Below are 22333 nucleotides of genomic sequence, written 5' to 3' on the forward strand. Positions count from 1 at the left end.
AGTCTGCTTTTAAAAAAAAAATCTTCTGGATGGTAAGCATTTTAGAAATGAAACATATAAAACTTGGCTCCCCTGGTGAGGGGAGAGGGAGTAATATACAAAAATATTTTGTCCATTGAGATATTGCAACATTTCATTATAATGCTTGCTAGACATGAGATAACAATACAATGAAATATGATAAATTTTCAGGACAACTGGCAGGTACATATAAGACTATTTCTGTATATATAAAAATTATATAGTTAAGAAAGATCAAATAGCAGGATTACTACTATTTTCTACTCCAACATTGGTTAAGTACCTTTTTTTTTTCTGGTTTGGGATTTTCCCACACTAAAAATGTGATGTTTAACCTCTTGGCCACCCAACATGCAAACAAAATTATATCACTTTTATCTACTTGGGAGCATACTGTGATAGCCTGAGGCCAAGCAAAGAATAACTTTTAAAACTACTTTCTTTTCTTTTATTTATATAGAATCACACTCATTTCAAACAAGCTTATTTTATATCAAGGAATGTGAAAATTGCTCATTTAACATGAAATCCTTTTAAAACATCCTCAGATAAAAGTTGTAACAACTTGGCTTGAAGGTTGATGATTCCATATGAAATTTTGGAAAGAATATAATCAAAAAGCCTATTTACTATAAGTGTAAAATTCAATTGGATCATCATATTTAAAGTGTAATCCTGTGTCCATTTCACTTTGAATTAAAGGCAGCTAGTACCTATTTTCATTATCTCTTAGTCAGAATTAACTTACCGAATGTTCTGTTTTCCCTGTGGAAATAATGTATATTAAATTAGAATGTAATACTTAGACTACTGATAATGGATATTATTGTTGAGTTACATCTCTTACCCACTCTTGGCATCAGTTTCCATACAGTAGATCTTTTATCTAGTGTTTAGTTCTTTCACCGTGGGAAAATCACTTTTTTTTCCCTTTAGAGTGAACCTTTTGAATCAGTGACCTTAAAGAAACATGAGACCAACTCTTGGCAATGAACCATTTGTTTCTTCTTCTTTTTTAATCTAGGAAGAAAGATGATGTCATGCTTACCAGAGTTTAACTTCATCTGAGAACATAATTTAGAGTTAAGGAATTCTCAGCAATATTATGGTTATTCATTATAAAAATGGAATATGAATATGTTTTATTGTATATTTTATTTAATGTTTTAGTCACATTTTTATATACATTGGCACATCAACATTTATTCTGAATAAAAATAATAACTTCTTTACTCAATTAGATGAATCACATGTATGTTAACTATAGTACCACTTTAGAAGAAACATCATCTTATTTATCCATAAAAGTGGGGAAGATGCCTCTCCCACTCTTTGGGTCTTTTTGTCACCCACTTTTTTTTAAAACATATGGATTAAAATAATGTTTATAAATTTAAAAATATGTTTACAGACTTAAACATCTGCTACCAAATTGAGGGAGGGAGGAATACTGTTAACTGATCACATTTTTAAATTATTAAATTATATTTTCTATTTACCTAACTAGGAAGCATATCTCCTTCTGATTAGACTGGACAAAGTTATTATATTGTAATCTAGTTAATTAATATGTTAAATATTGTTACATTCATTCATGACTTTTTTTTTTTTGGTACAATCATTTTGAGAAATTAATATAGACAGTTATTCTGCATATATTTTATCCTTTTTGCAATTGTAATACAGATAGGGTAAAGAAATTGCTAAATTGCTAAATTCTAAGTTTCATATTTTTCATTGTTCAACATGAGCAATAAGATCCCTAACAGTCGTAACTGACAGGGAGAAGAATGGAGTTATGCATACATTGAAAAAAAACTAAAGCAAGTAAATGAATTTGTGTACCTTGGTAGGATGTTTATAAACACAACTGAATGCTGATGGAAAGAAAGTGGGTAGTATGTGGCCTTTAAATATAATAAAGAAATACATATCCCAAGTGAAAAAACCAAAAAGCTGGAGAAAGTTAACAGGATCGGCAGGCTCTACTCACAGTCACTCATGCCTTAGTCACCTCCAGATTGGACTGTTGTAATGCACTCTACGTGGGGCTGCTCCTGAAGAATATTCGGAAGCTTCAGTGGTGCCGAATGGAGTGGCATGGGCAGTTATATGTGCTCCTAGGACAGCATGTGTTACACCTCTGCTCCTTGAGCTGCATTAATTGCCATTTTGCTTTCAAGTCCAATTCAAGGTGCTGATTTTAACCTTTAAAGCCCTTCATGGCATGGTACTGGGTTATCTGAGGGACCACCTCTCCCCAATTATATCAGCCCGCCCCATTAGATCTGACAGAGAAGGCATGCTGCAGATACCATCTACCAGGGACCTACATTTGGTGGGTCTCAGGCAGCACGCCTTCTCTGCTGTGGTGCTCACCTTATGGAACATTCTCCCCCCTGATATTAGGTTAGCTCCATCCCTTTTGATGTTCCAGAAGTCCCTCAAGGTCTGGTTATGTCACCAGGCCTGGGGGTCCCAGGGAACCAAAGATATGTCTAGATGGCTCCACTATTGAGGTGGATGTACTTGTTCTCTCTCTGCCTGGGGTTTGTTTGTGTGTGTGTGTGTGTGTGTGTGTATTAGTTTTAACTAATCTCTATCTTTTATTGTTGACTTTTTATATTTTTAATTACTTGTTTTTATATGTGTATTGTTTTTATTTGATTATTGAATGCCGCTCCCCTCAGAGTCACTTCTGTATATATATTTAGCTATATAAATTTGATAAATAAAACAGGTGCACCTTTTGTTCCATAAAAAAAGAAAAATGATCATCGTGTACTTGTCCAGAAAAAAAAAAGGCACTTGGATGGAAACAAGAGCTGTGTGTGTGTGTGTGTGTGTATTCTCCCAGTAATACATAGCCAAGCAAGGTTACATCATAAGCATGCACACTTCACATACCGCACAAGTATTTTTACCTTGGGAGCAGACAAACTGTTTTAGAGCAGCTAGACATTTTTGGTGGTCATGCTAACTCATCAGACCAGCCAGAGATTTCTTGATGATATTTCTTCAAGGTTTTCTAGTTCCTGCTACTGTCTGCATGATCTGTTTACTTCATGTTTTTTCCCTTTATTAGCAAAGTTCCCTCAACAGTAGTGATGTAGTGGAAGCAAGGATAATTTGCAAGGACAGAAAGAAATAAAGAAGTATAGTGAATGTAGTTGGTTTAATCTAGTTTTATCTCATGCTTTTAATTTCTTTGTCTCACATTTATTTCTTTTCTAAATTCTGAATAACAATGCTTACTCTGAAAGTGAATAGCATGTACCAATACCCCAAACTATGATTTTGCAATTGCTATGGTAGGTACGTCTTCTTGTGATACTGATTTTGAAAACTACAAGCTCCTGAGTGGAAAATATACAGGCAAATATTCATACTATTTAGAAATGCACAGGCCATATAATTAAAAGATGTTACTGACCATTGTTGTAGCGCACCATATAAATGTACAGTGTTAGTGAGAGATCCTGGGGAAAAAAATGTCAGTTTGCTATTGGTTCCAGTGAGCTATTTTTCAAAATGTTAAGTTTTGGTATCTTTGCCAAAATACTGAAAATATGTTTCCTGCTTATCCTTTTCGTAAGGAAAGAAAAAAAAAAGAAGGGTAGAAGCAAAAGCAGAAGGGAAAAGCCTCAGAAAAGAGCTAAACCATTTTAGCTTCTTTACCCTTTTTAAAAGCAAATACTCAATTCAGCCTTTTGCTTTACTTTCTAATCTTTTAAACCCAGAAATATGGATGTATAGTCTCAGGAATGAAAAAATTACTTGCAGATATCCCAAGTTCGATTGTCAGCTATCTCTATTGACTTCACATCTAAACTAGTTGAACATGTTCTACGATTAGAATTAGAGAAAAATTGAAAGACTGATGAGTGTTCATTTGGCTATACTGCATGCAGTGTAGGTGTTCTCTGTTTGTACTACATATTAATGATCCTTACTTATGCTTTTATGTAACATTTGGTTTGTTTTCCAGTTATCTCATGGTGCATTTCTATTGCCCCTTTCAACATTTTTGTAATTGTAGATAGCCAATATCTCATATTATAATTATTCTCACTGAAACAAATATGTAATCTGTCTCATTTATTACTTTAGTGATTTATTTATCAAATGTATAAAGCCGACTGACTCCATAATGATGCTGGTTGGTGTACCCAATTAAAAACAGTTTAGAACAATATAAAACAGCAAAGCGCAATGAATGTCCAGGAAGAGTGAACAATCCCACCCCTTTAGCATAAAACTTTTCTACAAGAGGCTCACCACTTACTCTAGTCCAAGGCCTGGGGCAAGAGCCAGGTTTTAAGGGCTCATTTAAAAGAGATTGGGGGAGGACCCATGGATCTTTGGGGAAACGTGCTCCAGAAAACAGGCGCTGCTACCGAGAAAGCCTGCTTCCTTGGTCCTATCCAACTTTATGCCAGGGACAAAATACATTGAAAAATGTTTTTGCATCAAAACAGAATGCTACGTTTTAAACTTCATTAATATCTGAATAATCAATATTAAGTTAGCACACTTTTATTGTATTTGAATACAAACCATGTACAATAATGTTACATTCATAAAAGATGAAAAAATTTTTTTGCATGAATATGGTCTTGATAATTCCTAGTATGATAAAGATATATAGATCTTTGTTTTCTTGTGAAAACTTTATTAATTATAAAAAGGATCAATCATACTGCAGCCAGCAATGTGTAAATGTGCTTCTCTTAAGTGGTGCCCTTAAATGGCTAATTACATGAAGAACATGTACTATTCAATACTATTTCAGCTAGGATTAAAAGACTGCAAAAAATTAAGAAAAAAATGTTCCAAATTAAAGTTACAGCCCAACTCAAATGTTCTGTTCAAATGTTCTGAATGGGTGGTGCTCTGGAGGAACAAAATGTTTTGAGTAGTCTGCTATACAAGATAATAGGAACTAGAAACAAGCCTTTTATTTCCTTCTTTTTGATTATAGGATCACAAACATATGTGGAATAATATATGGGCCATATTGATGCAACCTGCCCCTATGTACAACCCCCCCGGGCGGGAAAAAAACCATGCAGAGGAGAGCATTTCCTTAGCAAAGAATGGAAACAGCAGTTGAACATGCTTTTTATTAGAATGACTAAATAAATAGCCACAGAACTGAATTCAACACAGAAGCAGAAGCATTCAAACATATGAACTGGCCTATTTCATGCAGTTGCCTAGGTAATCAGGAATGGGCCACATGTGGAACCTCACCCAATACAAAGAAGATGGTTTTAAGAGATGCCAAACTATATGACACTGTTAACTATTGCACATTGCTGTGGAATCTGTATAATCTTACCTTGTACAAAATACAAGTAATACAAGCACTGTAAACTGCTACTTCTGTGTTGAGCTAGGAAGTATGTGCAGCCAACTGCACATTCAGCAGAATATTGGTACCACCCTTGTTTTACATTTATAGAAATCATCAGCTAATCTGTTCAAAACAAGAAGTTTCATCAGTGCTAATGATCTAAAAATAGCAGCACAGGAAAGGGAATCTTTCCGGATTAGAAAGCTACAACAGGAGAAAACATTAGAAAAACCAATCAACTATTATTACAAGTCAAGTTAGACCAAATCTAAATTTGATTCAGGTCAGCTTCTTTCATTTATATAATAAAGATGCAAGCCAGAAACTAAATATTAAGGTTGAAAAACAATAAATATCCAATATACCTCAGAGTGACCCTGAAGCATATGTTTTCATCTGAAACACAGAGAGAAATTGAAAAACAAAAGCAGTGCTCAGAATACCATTATCTAAAAGCTGTGCATTCCTATTGGTGGGATTCAACCAACACTTACCAGTTCTGCCTAAGCTCTCTGTTACTCCAGATCTGAACACACATACTTGATGTGGGAAAAATTAGAGAAAAAAAATCCTTTAATGAATGATAGCTACCCATTAAAACAAGTAGATTGTATATTATTGTTGGAAAAACCCCTCCAAATATCTAGAGAACTGTAGCTCATCAGGATGAGAGAAAACAATCAGAGGATGTTTCAGGAACAAAAGCATTAAATATAAGGCCTGCTGGAGAAAATGTATGGTAGGCACAAGTAAGAAACTTTGGAGAAAATGATATAGCATTAATATCAAAGAGCAAAGGAGGAATGGGTAATTTAGAAGGTTCTAAATCATCTTTGTACCAAGGTCCCTAGGTCAAGTATGAGCACAGTTAAATGAGAGTAATATCCTTGACCAGAAATCAGTGACTATGCCAAAAGGCAGACATTGCATCATCTCTTACCTTGTCCTTTGTTAGGGGCAGACTGTTATATGACTTCACCTAAGGGCTAACCTTAGGTTATATGACTAACCTAAGGGCTCATTATAGCCAACTCATGACACTGCATTGTGCACTATGGCAGAAAGAAATGCAACTTGGTGATAGACATGAGGAGAAGATGATTTTACTGTGGAGTCCTTGGTGCTCTCTGAGCTTGGTTGTTTGCTTGCAGACGTTTCTTTACCTGACTAGGTATATCATCAGAACAACCAAGCTCAGAGAGCACCAAGGACTCCACAGTTCAGCCCTGAGCTACCTATCTTCCCTTCCATTGGAGATGATTTTACCTCTCATAATGGGTAGGTAAGAGCTGTTTCTTATTAAGGGTAAGAGAGTGAATCTGTCCACATTCTTTCCAGTCTATCATCCCACTTTCCTGTCCCCCATCTTACATGACACATGGGATAAGATCACGCATGAAGTTGGTCATTTGCATTTTACTTAATCTACTGCCTTTTCCATATTGGCCTGTGCCTTGCATTGTTCAGTTCCAGATACATATGGTAAGAGACCAAGGTAGGGATTCTTGAAGCAATATTCAAGTATATATTCAAGACTATATACTGATGTATATTTTGCTGTAATTAATTGAGAAAGTCAGTAAGGATCCATATTTCTTTTAAAGATATCTAGCAAAGATGGTCCCAGCTGATAAAAGAAATCTGTGTTTTGCTTGCTTGAACTGGCACCTGCATCCACCTTAACTAACTCAGCATCCTCCTCAGGGCCAGCAACACCAGGCAGCTGCACTGCATTGCCAACCACAATATGTCCTCCTGAGTCTGAGAAACAAGTAGTAGCAGGTATACTGTTTTCCAGTGTGGAATTTCACTTTTTTTCCTTCCACTTACTTTTTTGCCATCTATTTCTAACTTCATTTTTCCTTCCTTTATGCTGGAGGATCTGCCTCTGGTCACTTTTCTGTATTTCTCTTATCTTATTATTACTGCAATTGTCCTTCAGCCTTGCCATTTGGAGAACAATGTTTTTGAGAGACCTGTTGCAATAGCAGTAAGGTTTTCCATATACACTTATATGATTATATCTTTGAAAACAAAGGGCAGCATATATTGCATGAAATCATTTTTGGTAGTCTTTTTAAGAATACGTATTTGTCATTTCATTGTGTGTTTCAGAATAAATAACCAGTTATAAAAATGCTAAGTCAGAAAAATACATTTATCTTGCTATACAAAAGATTCATTGATTTTTAAAGCCTATAATACAATAACAAATTTAACAGATATAAATTCAGTGGTTCATGAGTTGCAGAGAAATGGTCAGTGATTGTGCTCACTTGTACATGACATTTACCCCTTTATTTAAAATAATTCCAAAGTTTGTTTCTGTGTCATCCAAGAGGAAATTGCTTTCAATAATTCCTTTCCCCTAGAAGTCTAATACAGAAATAGTACAATATCCAGGCTCTAACTCTGATTCCCAGACAGGAGACAAGAAGCAATAAGCTTACTGAAAATGAGAGAAGAGGATTGAACCCCTAAGCCTTCACATGTAATTAATGCTAGCATTCCATTGAACAACTGTTGATAGCCAAATGCTATCATGGAGTAACCATTGTAAACAGGGTTCCTCTGCAGTTCTTCTTGTGGAAAAGTTTGCTTTGGTAGCTACACTTTTTGTCTCTAACAGAGAGACATAAGCTGAGGAAAGAGAACTGGAAAGCAGTTTAGAAGACAATATTTCTTTTAATCATACCTTTGCAAACAACTTTGGAATTTCTAAGTCAAGGGATTATGTGTTGCAGTTACAGGCCAGATATTCATTACTGTCCCTATGTTTTTCTTTGCTCTCACAGATAGTCTTTTGATTATATTTGGAAACTATGTCATTCGCCCACTATCAGTGTGATTCAGGCAAGTGAAAACTACAACAAGTCTAGCAACAATAACAAGAAAGATTCCAGACAGTCACCTGTAGGGATGCCAGTCGTTTTGTTATAGTGTTGGAGCAGATATTTGAGCTGAAAGTATGGAAGGCTGGAAGTCTCAACCTTCCTCTCCCTGAAACCTCTGGGTCTTCACACATTGGTGTGCCTTCTGCGGTGGTAGCAGTTTGGCAGTTCCTACTACCACCACCTATCTTTCACTATCTTTGGCAGTTCCTACTACCACCACCTCACCTGATATTCTCCCCCTAATCCAATATGTGTGAGAGAGAGAACTCACAGACTGGGCTATCTTTCTGACAATTAAAAGGTCTAATGCAAAAAAATTAAATAATTTCTATAATGCCACTTCCTGGCTATATATTGTATGGGTGTATGGCTAGAGAACTCAACACTTTCTTGGGAGGTAGTCAAATATCACAAGAGCTTAAAATATCTAACTTTTTTTAAAAAGAAGAAAAATAACATTGAACATGGCCTTTTATTTTAAATATGCTTAAAATACAGATATCTAATAGTGAAGAGATAAAGTAAAAGCTTTGAACACTGGAAAACAAGATTTTAGAAGAAATTTGCAGAAGAAAAGGTGATGATGACCTGCTACAAATTCAAAAATTCTTTGTAAAGTGAGATCCAAATTATAACAGATCACAAAAAGGTTATAAATATTCATGCCCAACCTTAGAAATGGATAAAAGCTGAAATTACACACAGTTCACCATCTTATACAGAGAAATAAGGACAGTGAAACTTTGAGACTCAACTTAGCACAACAGCAATAAATAAAAAAACAAACAATGTTTGAACAGTGCAATTTCTGGCTGAATGTTTTACCTTCTGAAGTAGCAGTACTTGAAACTGCTGTTCTTCTGCCTCACTCTACCTCCAGCAGAAAGAGAAGATGGGGTAATTTGTCTCTATATGTATTGAGTAGCCACTCCTGGGGGAGCGAGGATTGTCTGGGGAATTGAGCTTGTCTGGCAGGTTACACTCACAACAAGGGTCATGTATGGCCTTGCATGTAAAGTCATACATACCATGCATTTTAGTGGGGTAAACTGTGCCTATAATGTACTAGCTGTCATGAACTTTCAAAGGCAGAAGAGCCCATCTTGAAGCAATGTTGGCAACCTTATTCCTCCAACTTGCCTCCAGTGCCAGCTTTTTTTGAAAAAGCAAGCAAAGAAACAAAAGGTAAGCAGTGGTCTGACTAGGGTCCGCACAACTACAACTGGAATGGGGGAAAGATTACCTACTCCATTATCTCACTGTTCTGCACCCCTCCCCTCATGTGACTTCAGGAATTGGGAGTAAAAAGGAAAACAAAATGATATCTTTTAAGGGCTGCTGTAGGACTTTGTCTTCATGGCAATAGCAGAAAGAAAGTTTTAACCCTGTTCACACAATTCACCTGATTAGGTATCAGCTTAGCTCAGACCCAGGCTGTTTGGGGCTAAAACTATTAGCTTCTAACCTCCTTTCACAGGGTATGTATAAAAGATGGGGTGAGTGAGTCAACTGATGGTCAAGTGTTTGTGTTAAGAATCAAAATAGTACGAACACCTAAATAAATGATACTCTTCTAAACAGGCATGCATGCATTTGCATTGCTACTCACACATAGATGTCACTGAATTCTGAAGAACATAGCTCTGTTTCTGTCTGAATACGATAACTGTTTCTTACTCTCATAAACATGGTGATTGGATTGAGTACTTCTGGAAAGCTTTATCAGAGCTGCATTAAACTATTGTCAACCTCTCACTTTATATTCCATGAGTGGATGGAGGAAGAAGAGATTTAAGAGCTAGAGTAAAATCTTATTCAAGTTTAATCATACATTGATGACAGTTTGCTTAATATAAATGACTGTCCAGCTTTGTAAAACTGCTGAGGTTTAACATGATACAACATCACTGCAAGATTGGCAAGATTAGTAAACACAAGTCTTAATATCGTTTGCTGGGGATATGTTTTCATGAAAGTTTTTGAGGTTTGCCGCTAATTACTAAGAGATTTTAATCAGATAATCTCCAAAAGTAAGAATAGAAACTGGACCCTTATTGATTCTTACCCATTACCTCACCAGTGCTTTTGTCCTCTCTGGGATCTCATTGCATGCTGTATCAGGTGTGATTTTCATTGTGTTTCATAAAAATGTTTGAATCTGCATAACTTGGGCACACTTTGTTTCAGAGCCACATGTACTCATAACAGTGTTAAGTCTGATAATTGCACGATAGAAGTTCTTTCATTTACAAGCAGCTTTCCTTATAGGTCACTTTATAGCCAATAAGACAGTATGCTGTTTCCTCAAGTTTCCTAGTTGACTTCTCTTGAAAATGTGACCTATAATAGTATCACAATAGTTAATATACTCTTGTTTTTACAATAACACAGAATTGCTATAGATGATTGCCATATAGAGTTAAAGAATTTAAAATATGGAAAGAGGTGAAAAGTAAAGGAAAAGGTGAAACAGTTTAGATACAGTTTAGAGTTTGAGATACAATAATTGGAATAGCTAATCACTTTTTAATCGTTTGTTGAAGGTCACAGAAAACAGACCAGATCATGAAGATCTAGATCTTTATGCAACATCCCGGGAGCGACGGTTTCTAATGTTTGCCAGTTTAAAATTTGAAGGGCAGCTATTTATGACACCATATGATTTCATCCAGTCTGTTACAAGTGATGAACCGAGACGTAAGTATGAGATTTGTGCCCTTTACAAACCTACAATATTATTGCTGCAGTGAACGTTCATAACTAAAGCTCCCTTATTTGGTGGACTCACAGCTCAAATCTTCTATATTTTGCAGTTATGTGTTTAGTAACTGGGTATTCTGATTGGTTGTATTAGGATATTTTAGGATCCTGTGTTGTTGGTAATTATCCATTTTTGCTTATGCAGACCAAATGCATCAAATAAGCCTTTGCTGCTATAGAGCCTGCAATATTAAAAAAGTATTTTAGCAATTTTTGATACCCCATATTTAAATCTCAGATTCAGCTAAGTATTACTGAGATATCCCAAAGACAACATGAAAAGCTGATTTCTGAGATATTATGTAAAAAGGGAAAGCAAGGTAACACTAGATATATTTTCAGAAGGATCATAACTTTTCAGAAATTGCAAAGCTCTTTCAATGGGAAAAACAATGAATATAGCTCTGCAGTGTTGTGGATTTGATCAGCAGCACAAGCCTGGGAATTGATGCAGCTGATTTAAGATGTTGAAGAGAGATGCTCCATTTGTGCTCACATGCACACCAAACATATTTTGAAAATAAAGTCAAAAGTCATCCATTGCTCTAATAAAGAGAATTGTGGCAAAGTAAAGATTCAGAAATTTTATTAACATAAAAGCTGAGCCAGACTAACTCAGTCATTTTTCTGTATAGGAAAAAAAAAAAAGAACACCAGAGAATAAATAGGCTTAAAGCCTACTGTATCTTGGTCTGGGATCCAACATATCTGAAAAATGGTCTTTCTCTATATTTTCTCATGTCCCTGTTGAGGTTAGGGCAGCAAGCACAGTTTGCTCTCCAGTCACAGATGAACAGAAAGTGAATAGTAGCAGTCTGAATCCAAGGGTGCAATGATAATTTGAAATTACAGGTAGTCCTCGTTTAGCGACTGCCTTATTTAGTGACAATTCGCAGTTATGATGGTGATGAAAAAGTAACTTTACAACCAATCCTCACATTTACGACCTTCGCAGTACTGTAAAGCAAAGGAAACCTGATGTAAGATTATAAGCACAGCCAAGTTTTCGCTTAGTGACCACTTCACTTAACAGCTGAGTTGCTAGTCCCAATTGTGGTTGGACTACCTGTATGGAGTTTAAAGTCCCAGGACAGGTGCTAACGGTAATCAATGTAGCATTGACTAAAAGGTATATTCTTATTTTTAAGGCTAATCATATTAATATTTATGAAAATATACTAAAATGATTATGGTCAATCCATATTTCAAAAAGGAAAGATAATCAAATATAGAATCCAGTGACTGTTTAGTGAACTGATTTTTTAATCTTTTTATTTAAAGCCTTGGCCTGAAGTGATAGCACTGCTTACAGTCAGCTGCTCTGTCATGGAATTCAGGTTGGTACCATTACCAACACCAAAAATACTGAGAACTTCTAAAACTGTACAACTTCTAGTTTTACAAAGTAAAACTTCTTTACTGTTCAGGCATCACTTCAGTGCTGTCCTTTGTTGTTCCCTTGGATATAATCTTACGCAGTTTAATCTCCTGGCTACTAGCACAGCCATATCTGTATATTTAGGGTCAGGTTATTAACCTATCATTAAATTCATTTGGGCCCAACTTTATGCTCTGTGGAAGTAAATTCCACTAAATATTATAAGTCTTGCTCCAAATATGCATTAATCTAAAATCCTTTAGATCTGAATTACATAGCTAGCATTTTTAATTCTAAATATAACTTTTAAAAAATATAAACTATAAAAGAAGTGACATTTTCACATTATAATAATAATTTTCTATCAAGTACTACATGTCTACTTCATCCCAATATTCATTCAGTATCATTTTCCATTCTGGGTTCCCTAGCTTGTCCATTTCAATTAATTCAGTTTATTTCAGTTACCAATCCATTTTGCTGCAACAGCTCTCTTTTTGATATAGTTACTTTTTTCCAATGCGTTTACATTTTTTTTCAGAAATTTTTACAAAAAGTTAGTGTATTATTAATTATTCCATTTATTTGGAAAGTCTTGTTTTATTAGATTAAATATTATCATTAGTAATAGTGAGTCTATCAGGCAAATAATCAGACAGTCAGGGAATGCCAGGGCTGTAAACTAGACTGGAAAGTCAAAAAGCACCCTGGAACAAGACAATGGCAGACCACTTCGTCACTACTGCCAAGCAGATTACATGGACCTGTCCATTAAACTTTACTATTTTTAGCGGATAAGCTTTACTATTTTTTTTCTTCCTCTACTTTACTATTTGTGTTTATATTAATTACACTTTGGATCTAATAATAACTTACTTGATATCCCCAGCCCCACGTATGAATAAGATCAGAATGATGAGCAGTGCATTTTCAGCATTTAAAATGTGTTACTAAAAAAACTTTGAGACTAGAAAGGTTAACTATTGAGATGATAGGAGATAGAATGGATATTGATCATGCCAGTAGTAAATAGCAGCATGCCATTAAGTACTGGTTTAAATAATTAGTTTTGTATTTATTTTAGGGACCAAACAGTGGAATACCCTTTCAAAACAGGTACGTTACAGTTGCCTTCCAAATTAGGATTTATACACTGACTCAATCACTAGTAGCACTAGGCAAGCTGTGATCTCTTTTTCAGTTTCATGTATGGAAATAATATTGGTCTAAGATTGCTGTGCATGTGAGGTCTTACTTTGCATATTTTATTATATAATTTAATCTGCATTTTTATTAGAAATGTTTTCAAATGTTCAACATTTCTTGAATGTTAAACATTCAAATACCATGGGATGTAAACTCTATTATGGCTATTCTTTTTCCTGTGACTGTACAATCCTATGTTGTCTAGACATATGTTAGTGGGCACAGGTTTCGAAATGCACTGATTGTTGGAGGGATTGGTGTTTTTTCCTTTTTTGTTATTGTGAGCCGCCCAGAGTCACCCGTTGGGGGAGATGGGCGGCATACAAGTTTAATAATAAATAAATAAACAAACAAACAAACAAATAAGACAATGTCATCTTTTTTTTTTTTAACTGATTTGTAGGAATTGAATCAGATACTTGTTGAAACTCCACCAGTTTGGAAAGGATCATCAAAACTCTTCAGGAATCTCCAAGAAAAAGGTACTGAAGAATATTTGCTTTGTCTTTGCTATGAAATTCTTTTGATTCTGGACTAGAGTTTGTAGTACTGTTACTTAAGTATAATTTGAATTTAACATAAAATTCATATGTTTATCTACATCTTTTCTGAAAGAAAATGCAATCAAAATTATCTGGGTTTGCTTTGGCATTTTTTAAAAAAAATTTTATCCCTCCTTTATTATTTTTATAAATAACTCAAGGCAGCAAACATACCTAATACTCTTTCCTCCTCCAATTTTCCCTGCAATCACAACCCTGTGAGGTGAGTTGGGCTGAGAGAGAGGAACTGGCCCAAAGACACCCAGCCGGCTTTCGTGCTTAAGGCAGAACTAGAACCCACAGACTCCTGCTTTCTAGTCTAGTGCCTTTATTTATTTATTCATTTAATTATTAATTTAGTTATTTGGGCATGAATATGGGCAACATAAATAATTGAAAGATTGTAAGTCTGTATTGTTTTAGTATGTGTTATTAGATTTCTTTTACTATTTTTTGTGGTGGTCAGCTTTGGTCATATTTGTGAAAAATCTTCAACTCAAATTAACAGAAAACTATAGACTATTTTAAAATGTCCTTTTATAAATAAATTGATAAATAGTATCTATAAATAGATGTAATTCATTACAAATAATTATAATAGATAAACAGACTTTAAACTAGAATTGTGTACAAAATGTAAATTAAAATAGTTTCTGTTAATTTGAAACCAATGCAGTGCATTACCCTTGCTGACATTAGTACCTTAAAGAGCACATTTGCACTGAGATCTGAAAAGTATTCAGAGATTCAACTTTATATGGATGTTCCATGTGCCTCCAACAGTCATTACTACGGAAGGAGATGGTCCTCAGTTTTGGTTCGAATGGTTTGAAACTCCAGTTAAAAATGCTGCAACTGTATTGGGCAAAAAATTATTTATATGTGAGTTTAATATTCATGCTTTTCTCATTATAATTTTTATTTCCTTATTTCCTTTATTTGTCCATCAACCATTCCTGTAGGCTATGGACAGCTAACAATCAAAATCGTTTCATAAATTAAAAACAATTCCCTCAAAAATAATACATGAATCTACATTTATTGCAAACAAAATTGACAACAATATCAGAGCTATCAAAAAGCTATATAAAATCATATGCCTGCAAGTTTGAAACCTCCACAACGTCATGCCCTCCTGTGTTGGAGGGAACAGCTAGATCTTAATTGCTCTGCTGAAATCCAGGAAGGAAGGAGCAGACTGTCAAGATAGTACTGTAGTCACAGCAGGACAACCCAAGCCCCATCAGCGTCCCATGCATGTATAAGGGGGTGGAACTGTGATTGCACTGCTGTAACCAGCATCCTGTCTGTTCACCTCATGCCCAGGAGAAGTCTCGGGCCCAGGGACTGGAAGACAAAGGTCATGCCTGCACTAGCCCAAAAGGGTGACTAGGTACCAGGGTGACTATGTCACTGATATAATGGTTGGTGAAGCACTTCAGGTTGTATCCACAGCAAAACCTATGTTAGGTAAGAGGGGAACGCTACTTTAACCATGATGTAGCTATTGATTTCTTTTGTCCTTGTGTTTTTATATGCTCTCCTTTTGTTTTTCCCCCATTTTTCGGTGTATTCTTCCATAATAAAACTTGTTAAAATGAACAAAACATTTTTTAAAAAGTAAAGGAGCAGAACCTCAACCAACAATTATTTCCTTGTGGCTGGCTCACTGGAATATCTTCCACAAGTTCAGGATTCCCTTTGGATGAAATAGGCTGTTTTCAGTTGTTTTTTTATAACAGAGGAAGGTGCTCCCTGTTTTCTGGTCAGTTTCACCCTCCCTTCCCTCTTTCCTTTTTTCTTCTTTGCAGAAAGCAAGAAGGGGGATGGGTGGGAGGGGAGAAGAGGATGAAATTGACCAGGATGAAATATGTACGGGCTTTGTACACTTTGGCTTGTTGCAGAGATGCATTAAGTGTAGGTTGTGATGGCAGCACTTTTTGTACCAATGTACTCTCCTCATATCTTGAGGAGGAAAGTACATTGGCATTGTGGTATAGATGAGCCCTTTTTAGAGGTTAAAACTGCCATTTACAATCCATTATTTTTGACAGAAAGTTTCCTTGTAGAATGTCAATATATGGATAAGGTTCTTTTGCAGATCAAAGGAAACATTGCACAGCCACATTGTGAAAATACTAATCTATGGTCTGATTTCCAGCCTTGGTATGTTATATAAACAGATTGCCTGTACCAATGGAGAGTGCCAGAATTGGAGATCCAGGTTCCATTACTGCTGAGTTAACAACCATGTGTCAGTTATAGCCTCAGCTTTAACGTGTTGTGAGAACAGAACTGGCAGAGCCTTGTAAGCCCCCATGAACTCCCTGGAGAAAAGGTGGAATAAAGTGCAAATAAATAATTTTACTATATTTTCTGTCATTATTTGCTAAAAATATGATACTAATTTGTTGACTTGCTTTTTCAGGTATAATTTCTTACACGGAATATCTGTTTTTACTATGTATCTTAACAAGTAAGCATTCAGAGTAAAATATATTTTACACAGATGCATGTATGAATGGGTATGATGTCAACTGTCATATGTGTCAATAAATAGTAATTTGTTTTTGCTGCTTCCTAGCAAAATATTACTAAAAATAATTGAACATACAAGTACAGTTTATTCAGACAATATAGGTTAATAGTTTAGCAGCTGTTTTGATAAAGTTATATCCTTTATTCTGCTGAGAAATCCAGTTTGATATAGCAATTACTACAGTGGAGATTTTTAAAACCCTCTGTTATTGTCAACAGGCAGTAACAAAATAAAATCCAATCTTTACTTCTCAGTTTTAAATTGTTAGCCCTAATACTTGTGAAACAGTTACGTGACCATACATGAAATGTATGTATGGCATTGTTTAAGATTTTCCTTTCTCAAAGTTCTCCTTTAAATGGAAAATTAATTAGTTCTTGGATAAAATCCCCAACACATTCCTCAAAAGATGGGGAGGAACCTCTCTCTAAATTCCCAGCTTCGTTGGGAAAACAGAGCAGTTCTGGCTTCTTGTGGTAAGGAAACCAACCAAGAGTTAGCTAACTAGCTGTGCAGCACAGTTAGCACTCAGAAAGGCTATGCTGGTTTTATAGTATCAGTTTTTCCTTTATTCTGACAGCAACCACAAGGTGGATAAAATATGTAAGGCATTATCTTGAAAGAAAATCAGGAGACTGGCAGGGATTGGGAACAGAAGCAATATAAGCAGGATATGGATTGGCAATGGGGACAGCAAATGTCACACTGATACAGTTTTTTGCCAACTCAAGAAATAGGTGGATAGCACTTTCACTCAGCAGTGGGGCAAGGCCCTTGATATTAAATATAAAGTGATTTAGAGTTTTTCCATATGACAGGCTCATGCCATACCTAAATCTATGCTGTCACTCTTTAGCCCACATCTGAAACGACATTTCATGGTCTATACCTTCTGGCATTCATACCACTGTAATATTTAGTAATAGTAGCAGTAATAGTAGTAAATAGTAGTTTTATTTAGTGTACACGTATAACTAACATCTTGTGCCTACTTCAGCAGGCATGGAACATCAGTACATTTTGAAATATTGAACAATGCCACAAATTTCATTCTCTTTTCTGAAGAAAGATAAGACTTTGGTAGCATGGAAAGAAAGGGGGAAGGGAGTATTGGGTTATGTCTTGGAGGTTGATTCAGAGGACCAGAAATGTTGTGGAAAAGAGGCATTCTGCTGGTGTAATAATATACTTATGGAAAGGCTATTGGCGTTCTGTTGCCATTCAAAGCAGATCTGGCTCTCTACAGTGTGTTTGATCAAACAGGACCAAATTATGTGTAATAATAACCATTTTATATGTTGAAACACAGTACAGTCCTAGTTGAATTAGGCAAAATGGGGCTGGCAAACTGATTTTACATGACATGAACAGAATTCTCACTTCAGTCCTCAGAGAAGTATTTTTCATGCAGCTGGTAACAGAGATTTGCTAAAAAAAAAAATGATATGAAGGAAAGATTTTATAGAGTTAAGTACAGAAATAGCATCCCTTCTGCTAGTAAGTTTAGGCAGGTCACTCCATTTTTTTCCCTACGATTTGGAGAGTGTTGTATTCAGATACATACAGCCGCCAGTATAACACATGACTTAGTATTTAGCTGCAGTATGACTCCTAAAAACATTTCTTTTCTCTATTATATATTTTTTTCTTATCATTTCTTGGCAGAACCACATGCTGGTTTTAGAATAGCATTCAACATGTTTGATACAGATGGAAATGAAATGGTGGACAAAAAAGAGTTCTTAGTGGTATGTATATTACATGTAATATTTTTAACCTGTTTCTTTTTTTTAATGTATTTTGACCTTTTTTTAACCTGTTTCTAAGGGAAAAAAAATTTGTGTGAATAAATGTTACATTTTTGTATATTATTCCAGAACTATTCAAATTCTAAAGAAAGAAAACTCCCTCTCATTTAATAGTAGCTAATCTATCTGAAGAAATAATTCCCCCAAACATTTATATTGTATAGTTTTTCATTCTCTGGTTCTTCATTTGAGTCTTTTCTAGTTGACTAACGTGACTTCTTCATATGATAAAAAGTGGTTAATAAAGAAACACAAGGGTGGTTACCTAATAACCCCACATGGTTGTGAAGCAAACAGTGCCTGAATCACTGGGAAGGAATGGGAGGGGAAAAGGGAGAAGGTGAACTGAGCAAGAAATATGAGAAAGTAGGAAAACAAGAGACATAGGAGGAAGATGATTCTAGAGGGCTTTTAATGTACATCACTCTTCCTTATTCATGGATTTTTCAAATGGTCATCAGAATTTCATAACTCAATTCATTTTTTTCTCATCACTTCCTTCATAATTTTTCTTTCCAGAAAAAAAAATGTTTTTAGAAGCCATCAGTTTGGAGGCACCCAGAGTGGTGTGGGAAAGATAGCAAGAGATAAAAAATGAATAAAAGATTTCCTCTGCAGTTCATAGACTGAATAATTAGAATAAGTCTAATGCTGATCTGGCATTTTGAAGGCATGAAATGATAGCTTGAAGCTATGAAATTATACCCATCAAATGATTTGCAAACATGAAGCATGGGCATTTCGTAGATCGTTGGGCCAGCTGAAGAGCTACTATACAATCAGAGAGGGAGGAAGATTATGGTGCAGTTTCATCTGAATAAGGTTTATAGTTTATATTTAAAAGATCCAGGAAATGCTATACGAAATAAGTGTAAATTATGACCAATGTTATAGAATAAGGGCTTTGAGAAAAACTCCCACAGAAACTTTTAATGTAAATCAAGGACTTATCCAGTCCTGCCATTTTACCTTTGGCTATAAGGTGTAAAAGATCTTGAAAGGAAACTCTGAGTGAGCTTTTATGTGAAGGAAACCAATATAACCAAGTCAACAGTATTATTCTTTATGTTGATACTTATTAAGTCTCATTGCATAAAGAATGTGAAACGTGATAATGTAGAGTTTATAACACCCAGTTTTTCTTGTATGCAGCATAACATTAAAAATTATCCAAATTAAGTCATCAAGTGCTTAATAGATTCTTTAAAAAAAACAACCTGTTTGCTTATGTCATAGGTTTGAGGTCAGAGAACAGAGGGATTTTGTTCCCTTGATACAAGAGATGTTGTTTTGTCCTTTCTGCTTTCAACAGTCAATCCCATTATTTTGTTTCAGACAATGTTCCTATGAAAAGTGCTCCTAGATTAATTCATGTTCACTGCCGTATTCTTTGGTATCCTGTAGCACTTCTTCTACACAAAAGGTTCATTTCCAGAAGATCAAATGAGCTTTATTGATGAATGCAACAAGATCTTCTTCCCTGTATCTGGTGTAAGGGAAATCAAAGCATGGAAGATTTTTTTAAAAAGATCTTTTTGCCTTTTCAATTACCAACACTCTCTTTACCTTTTCTTGATAAACTGACCTTACATTTTAGTCCAAAGTGAGCTGTTTCAAATGTTCAAAGAATATATGGTATAATCTCTTGGGTCAATGCTGCTTCAGAATGCAGGTGGGAAATTACATGATGAAGGTTTCCACATTTAAGAATGTTCTTTCCTTGGAAAGCTAATATGCCAGATGAAAGAAATGAGGCTAGAACCCTTCTTACTTAAGGAATAGCTTTCCATATGTGGAAATTTTCATTAGAAAATAAACGGAACATGAAGCTTCATCCTCTATTCTGAAGTAGTGCATTTTCAGTGGAACTATTATGCTTTTAATGAATACCAGAGACTCAACTGTTTCTAAAAACACAGTGTGTATTTGCTAGTTATCAAAGCTAGTTGTCAAAGTTATCATTAAGGTTATAATACAACTTTCATTGGGCCAAGAGGTACCTCAACCTTTGAATGAGGTTAGATCACATAGAAATATTTCAAAAGTGGCATAGGATGAAATTAGATAATATTGTTAGTATTATGACTTTTATTGAATTATTTAACTATCGAATTTTAATATTAACATACACATGCTGATCCCTATTCCCTCACATGATTCCCATGTTTTATATTTATTTTAAACTTCATTTCCAAGTTTAAACTTGGAAATGAAGTTTAAAATAAATATATATGAGCAAAAACATAATCCCTATTCTTATATTCTGTCATACACACAAACAAAATGCAAACTTTTTTTCTTTCATGCACACATACACATACCAGTGTTGATAACAATTGCCATTATAGTTTTTTAATATTGCTTTTTATGTTTTATTTTGAATTTTTACATTGTTTATTTTGTATTTTTATTCATGGTCACTACTGTGAGATGAGAGCTGTTACAATTCAAAGCAAATCAATTAATAAATAACAGAACTGGGGAGAGGGAACTTAAGGACCACAACATACCACTTGATAGACTTCATACAACTTTTGGCCCAGTTGTTTTGCACCGATGACATAATATATCTATTATTAGATGTAGCATATCAAGGCAGGTATGCTAGCAAATTTTGATCAGGTTAATTGAATTAGTTGCAAACAGCTGATAATTATCCTTACAGAGTTGGTTCCTGTTATTAATGAAAAGGTGCAGATGACAGTTCTTGGAGGAATCTGTAATCTAAGCATCCATTTGCATGCACAGTACCTAATGGGACTGTAAAATCTCATTTTATTGATAAATTGAGGTTTCAGTGTTATGCTAAACATTATAATATTGCATTTGCATTTATCTATGGGAGCATAGTGCTTAGAAGGAAAATGTATATAAAAACTCCATTATATTAAAAATAAATACCAAAAATATTACTTATACTATTCAGCTGGAGCTAAGGCTCTTTTTTTCCCTATCTTGTGCTCCAGAGCATTATGTCTGTGGTATTGTCCATAAACATCCTTAAAATAAACAACCATAGATGATGCAATTGCCTTTTTTTTTCAGCTGCAAGACATATTTAGAAAGAAAAATGAGAAAAAAGAAAGAAGAGGAGATGAAGAAAAGCGTGCTATGCTGGTAGGGATTTTAGAAAGAATTGAACAAACATTATAGAGTTTCTCATGATTCTTTGAATTTTGTTCTCAAACAGGATATAGGATAAGATTATTACATTAACAGTAATAACTGCAGGTGCACATTTTCTTTTCTGATGAATATGAGCCTTTGTCATATCACAAACTTTAACTGAAACAGAAATTGTAGAAGAACAAGGTCTGATTTAAAAGCAAACATATCTTCAGACTGATGGTTCCTATGGAAATAAATGATTGCTTTTCTACAGTACCATAAGCTGCAAGTATAATTGCAGCTGATTTTGGTTAGGGGAAATAGGTGCAGTAATCTTTAGCACTGCACTTCCATCTTTTTTTAAAGAGGTATGGTTTTGATACGGTTTTCATGGGAAATAATTTATTGGGCAGCTAAAAGTATTACTGCTGAGCTCAAATTTATTTTATCTACTGTGGGCAGGATATTTCTCACATGACTACTGTACTGCAGATTTTTAAAAACTGCAGTAAAACACTTCTCCAGCTTAATGGAAGTTTTATAAAAAAAAAATCTCTATGCAATTACTTTAATGCTATTCGGTATGCCATTTTAAAAAAAAAAGTTTAAAAAATGTTCCCATCATCAATAATAACCGCCTTGCTAAAATATGTTGTGTTATTAGATATATATTAGATATTATAATGATTTTTCATTTGAATGGTACTTCATTATCTTAATT

General features: G+C 34.9%; 1 protein-coding gene across 3 annotated transcripts in view; it reads left to right on the top strand.

Moving 5' to 3' along the window:
• The window catches only part of MICU3 (mitochondrial calcium uptake 3), a 54143-nt gene that overhangs the window by 9708 nt on the left and 22102 nt on the right, over positions 1–22333 (top strand). For all 3 annotated transcript variants that reach the window (XR_015794172.1, XM_025174139.2, XM_007439778.3), the window contains exons 2-7: positions 10815–10968; positions 13494–13525; positions 14019–14097; positions 16586–16633; positions 18362–18444; positions 21550–21621. Coding sequence is in view for 2 of the 3 variants with exons in the window: in XM_025174139.2 (XP_025029907.2) it covers positions 10815–10968; positions 13494–13525; positions 14019–14097; positions 16586–16633; positions 18362–18444; positions 21550–21621 (468 nt within the window). In the remaining variant the exon portion in view is untranslated. The remainder of the gene's footprint in view (positions 1–10814; positions 10969–13493; positions 13526–14018; positions 14098–16585; positions 16634–18361; positions 18445–21549; positions 21622–22333) is intronic.

The sequence above is a fragment of the Python bivittatus genome, unplaced genomic scaffold, assembly GCF_059951505.1.
Source record: "Python bivittatus isolate LINGU-HERP-01145 unplaced genomic scaffold, Pbiv_v1 ctg000070_np1212, whole genome shotgun sequence".
In the NCBI taxonomy this organism is placed as follows: Eukaryota; Metazoa; Chordata; class Lepidosauria; order Squamata; family Pythonidae; genus Python; species Python bivittatus.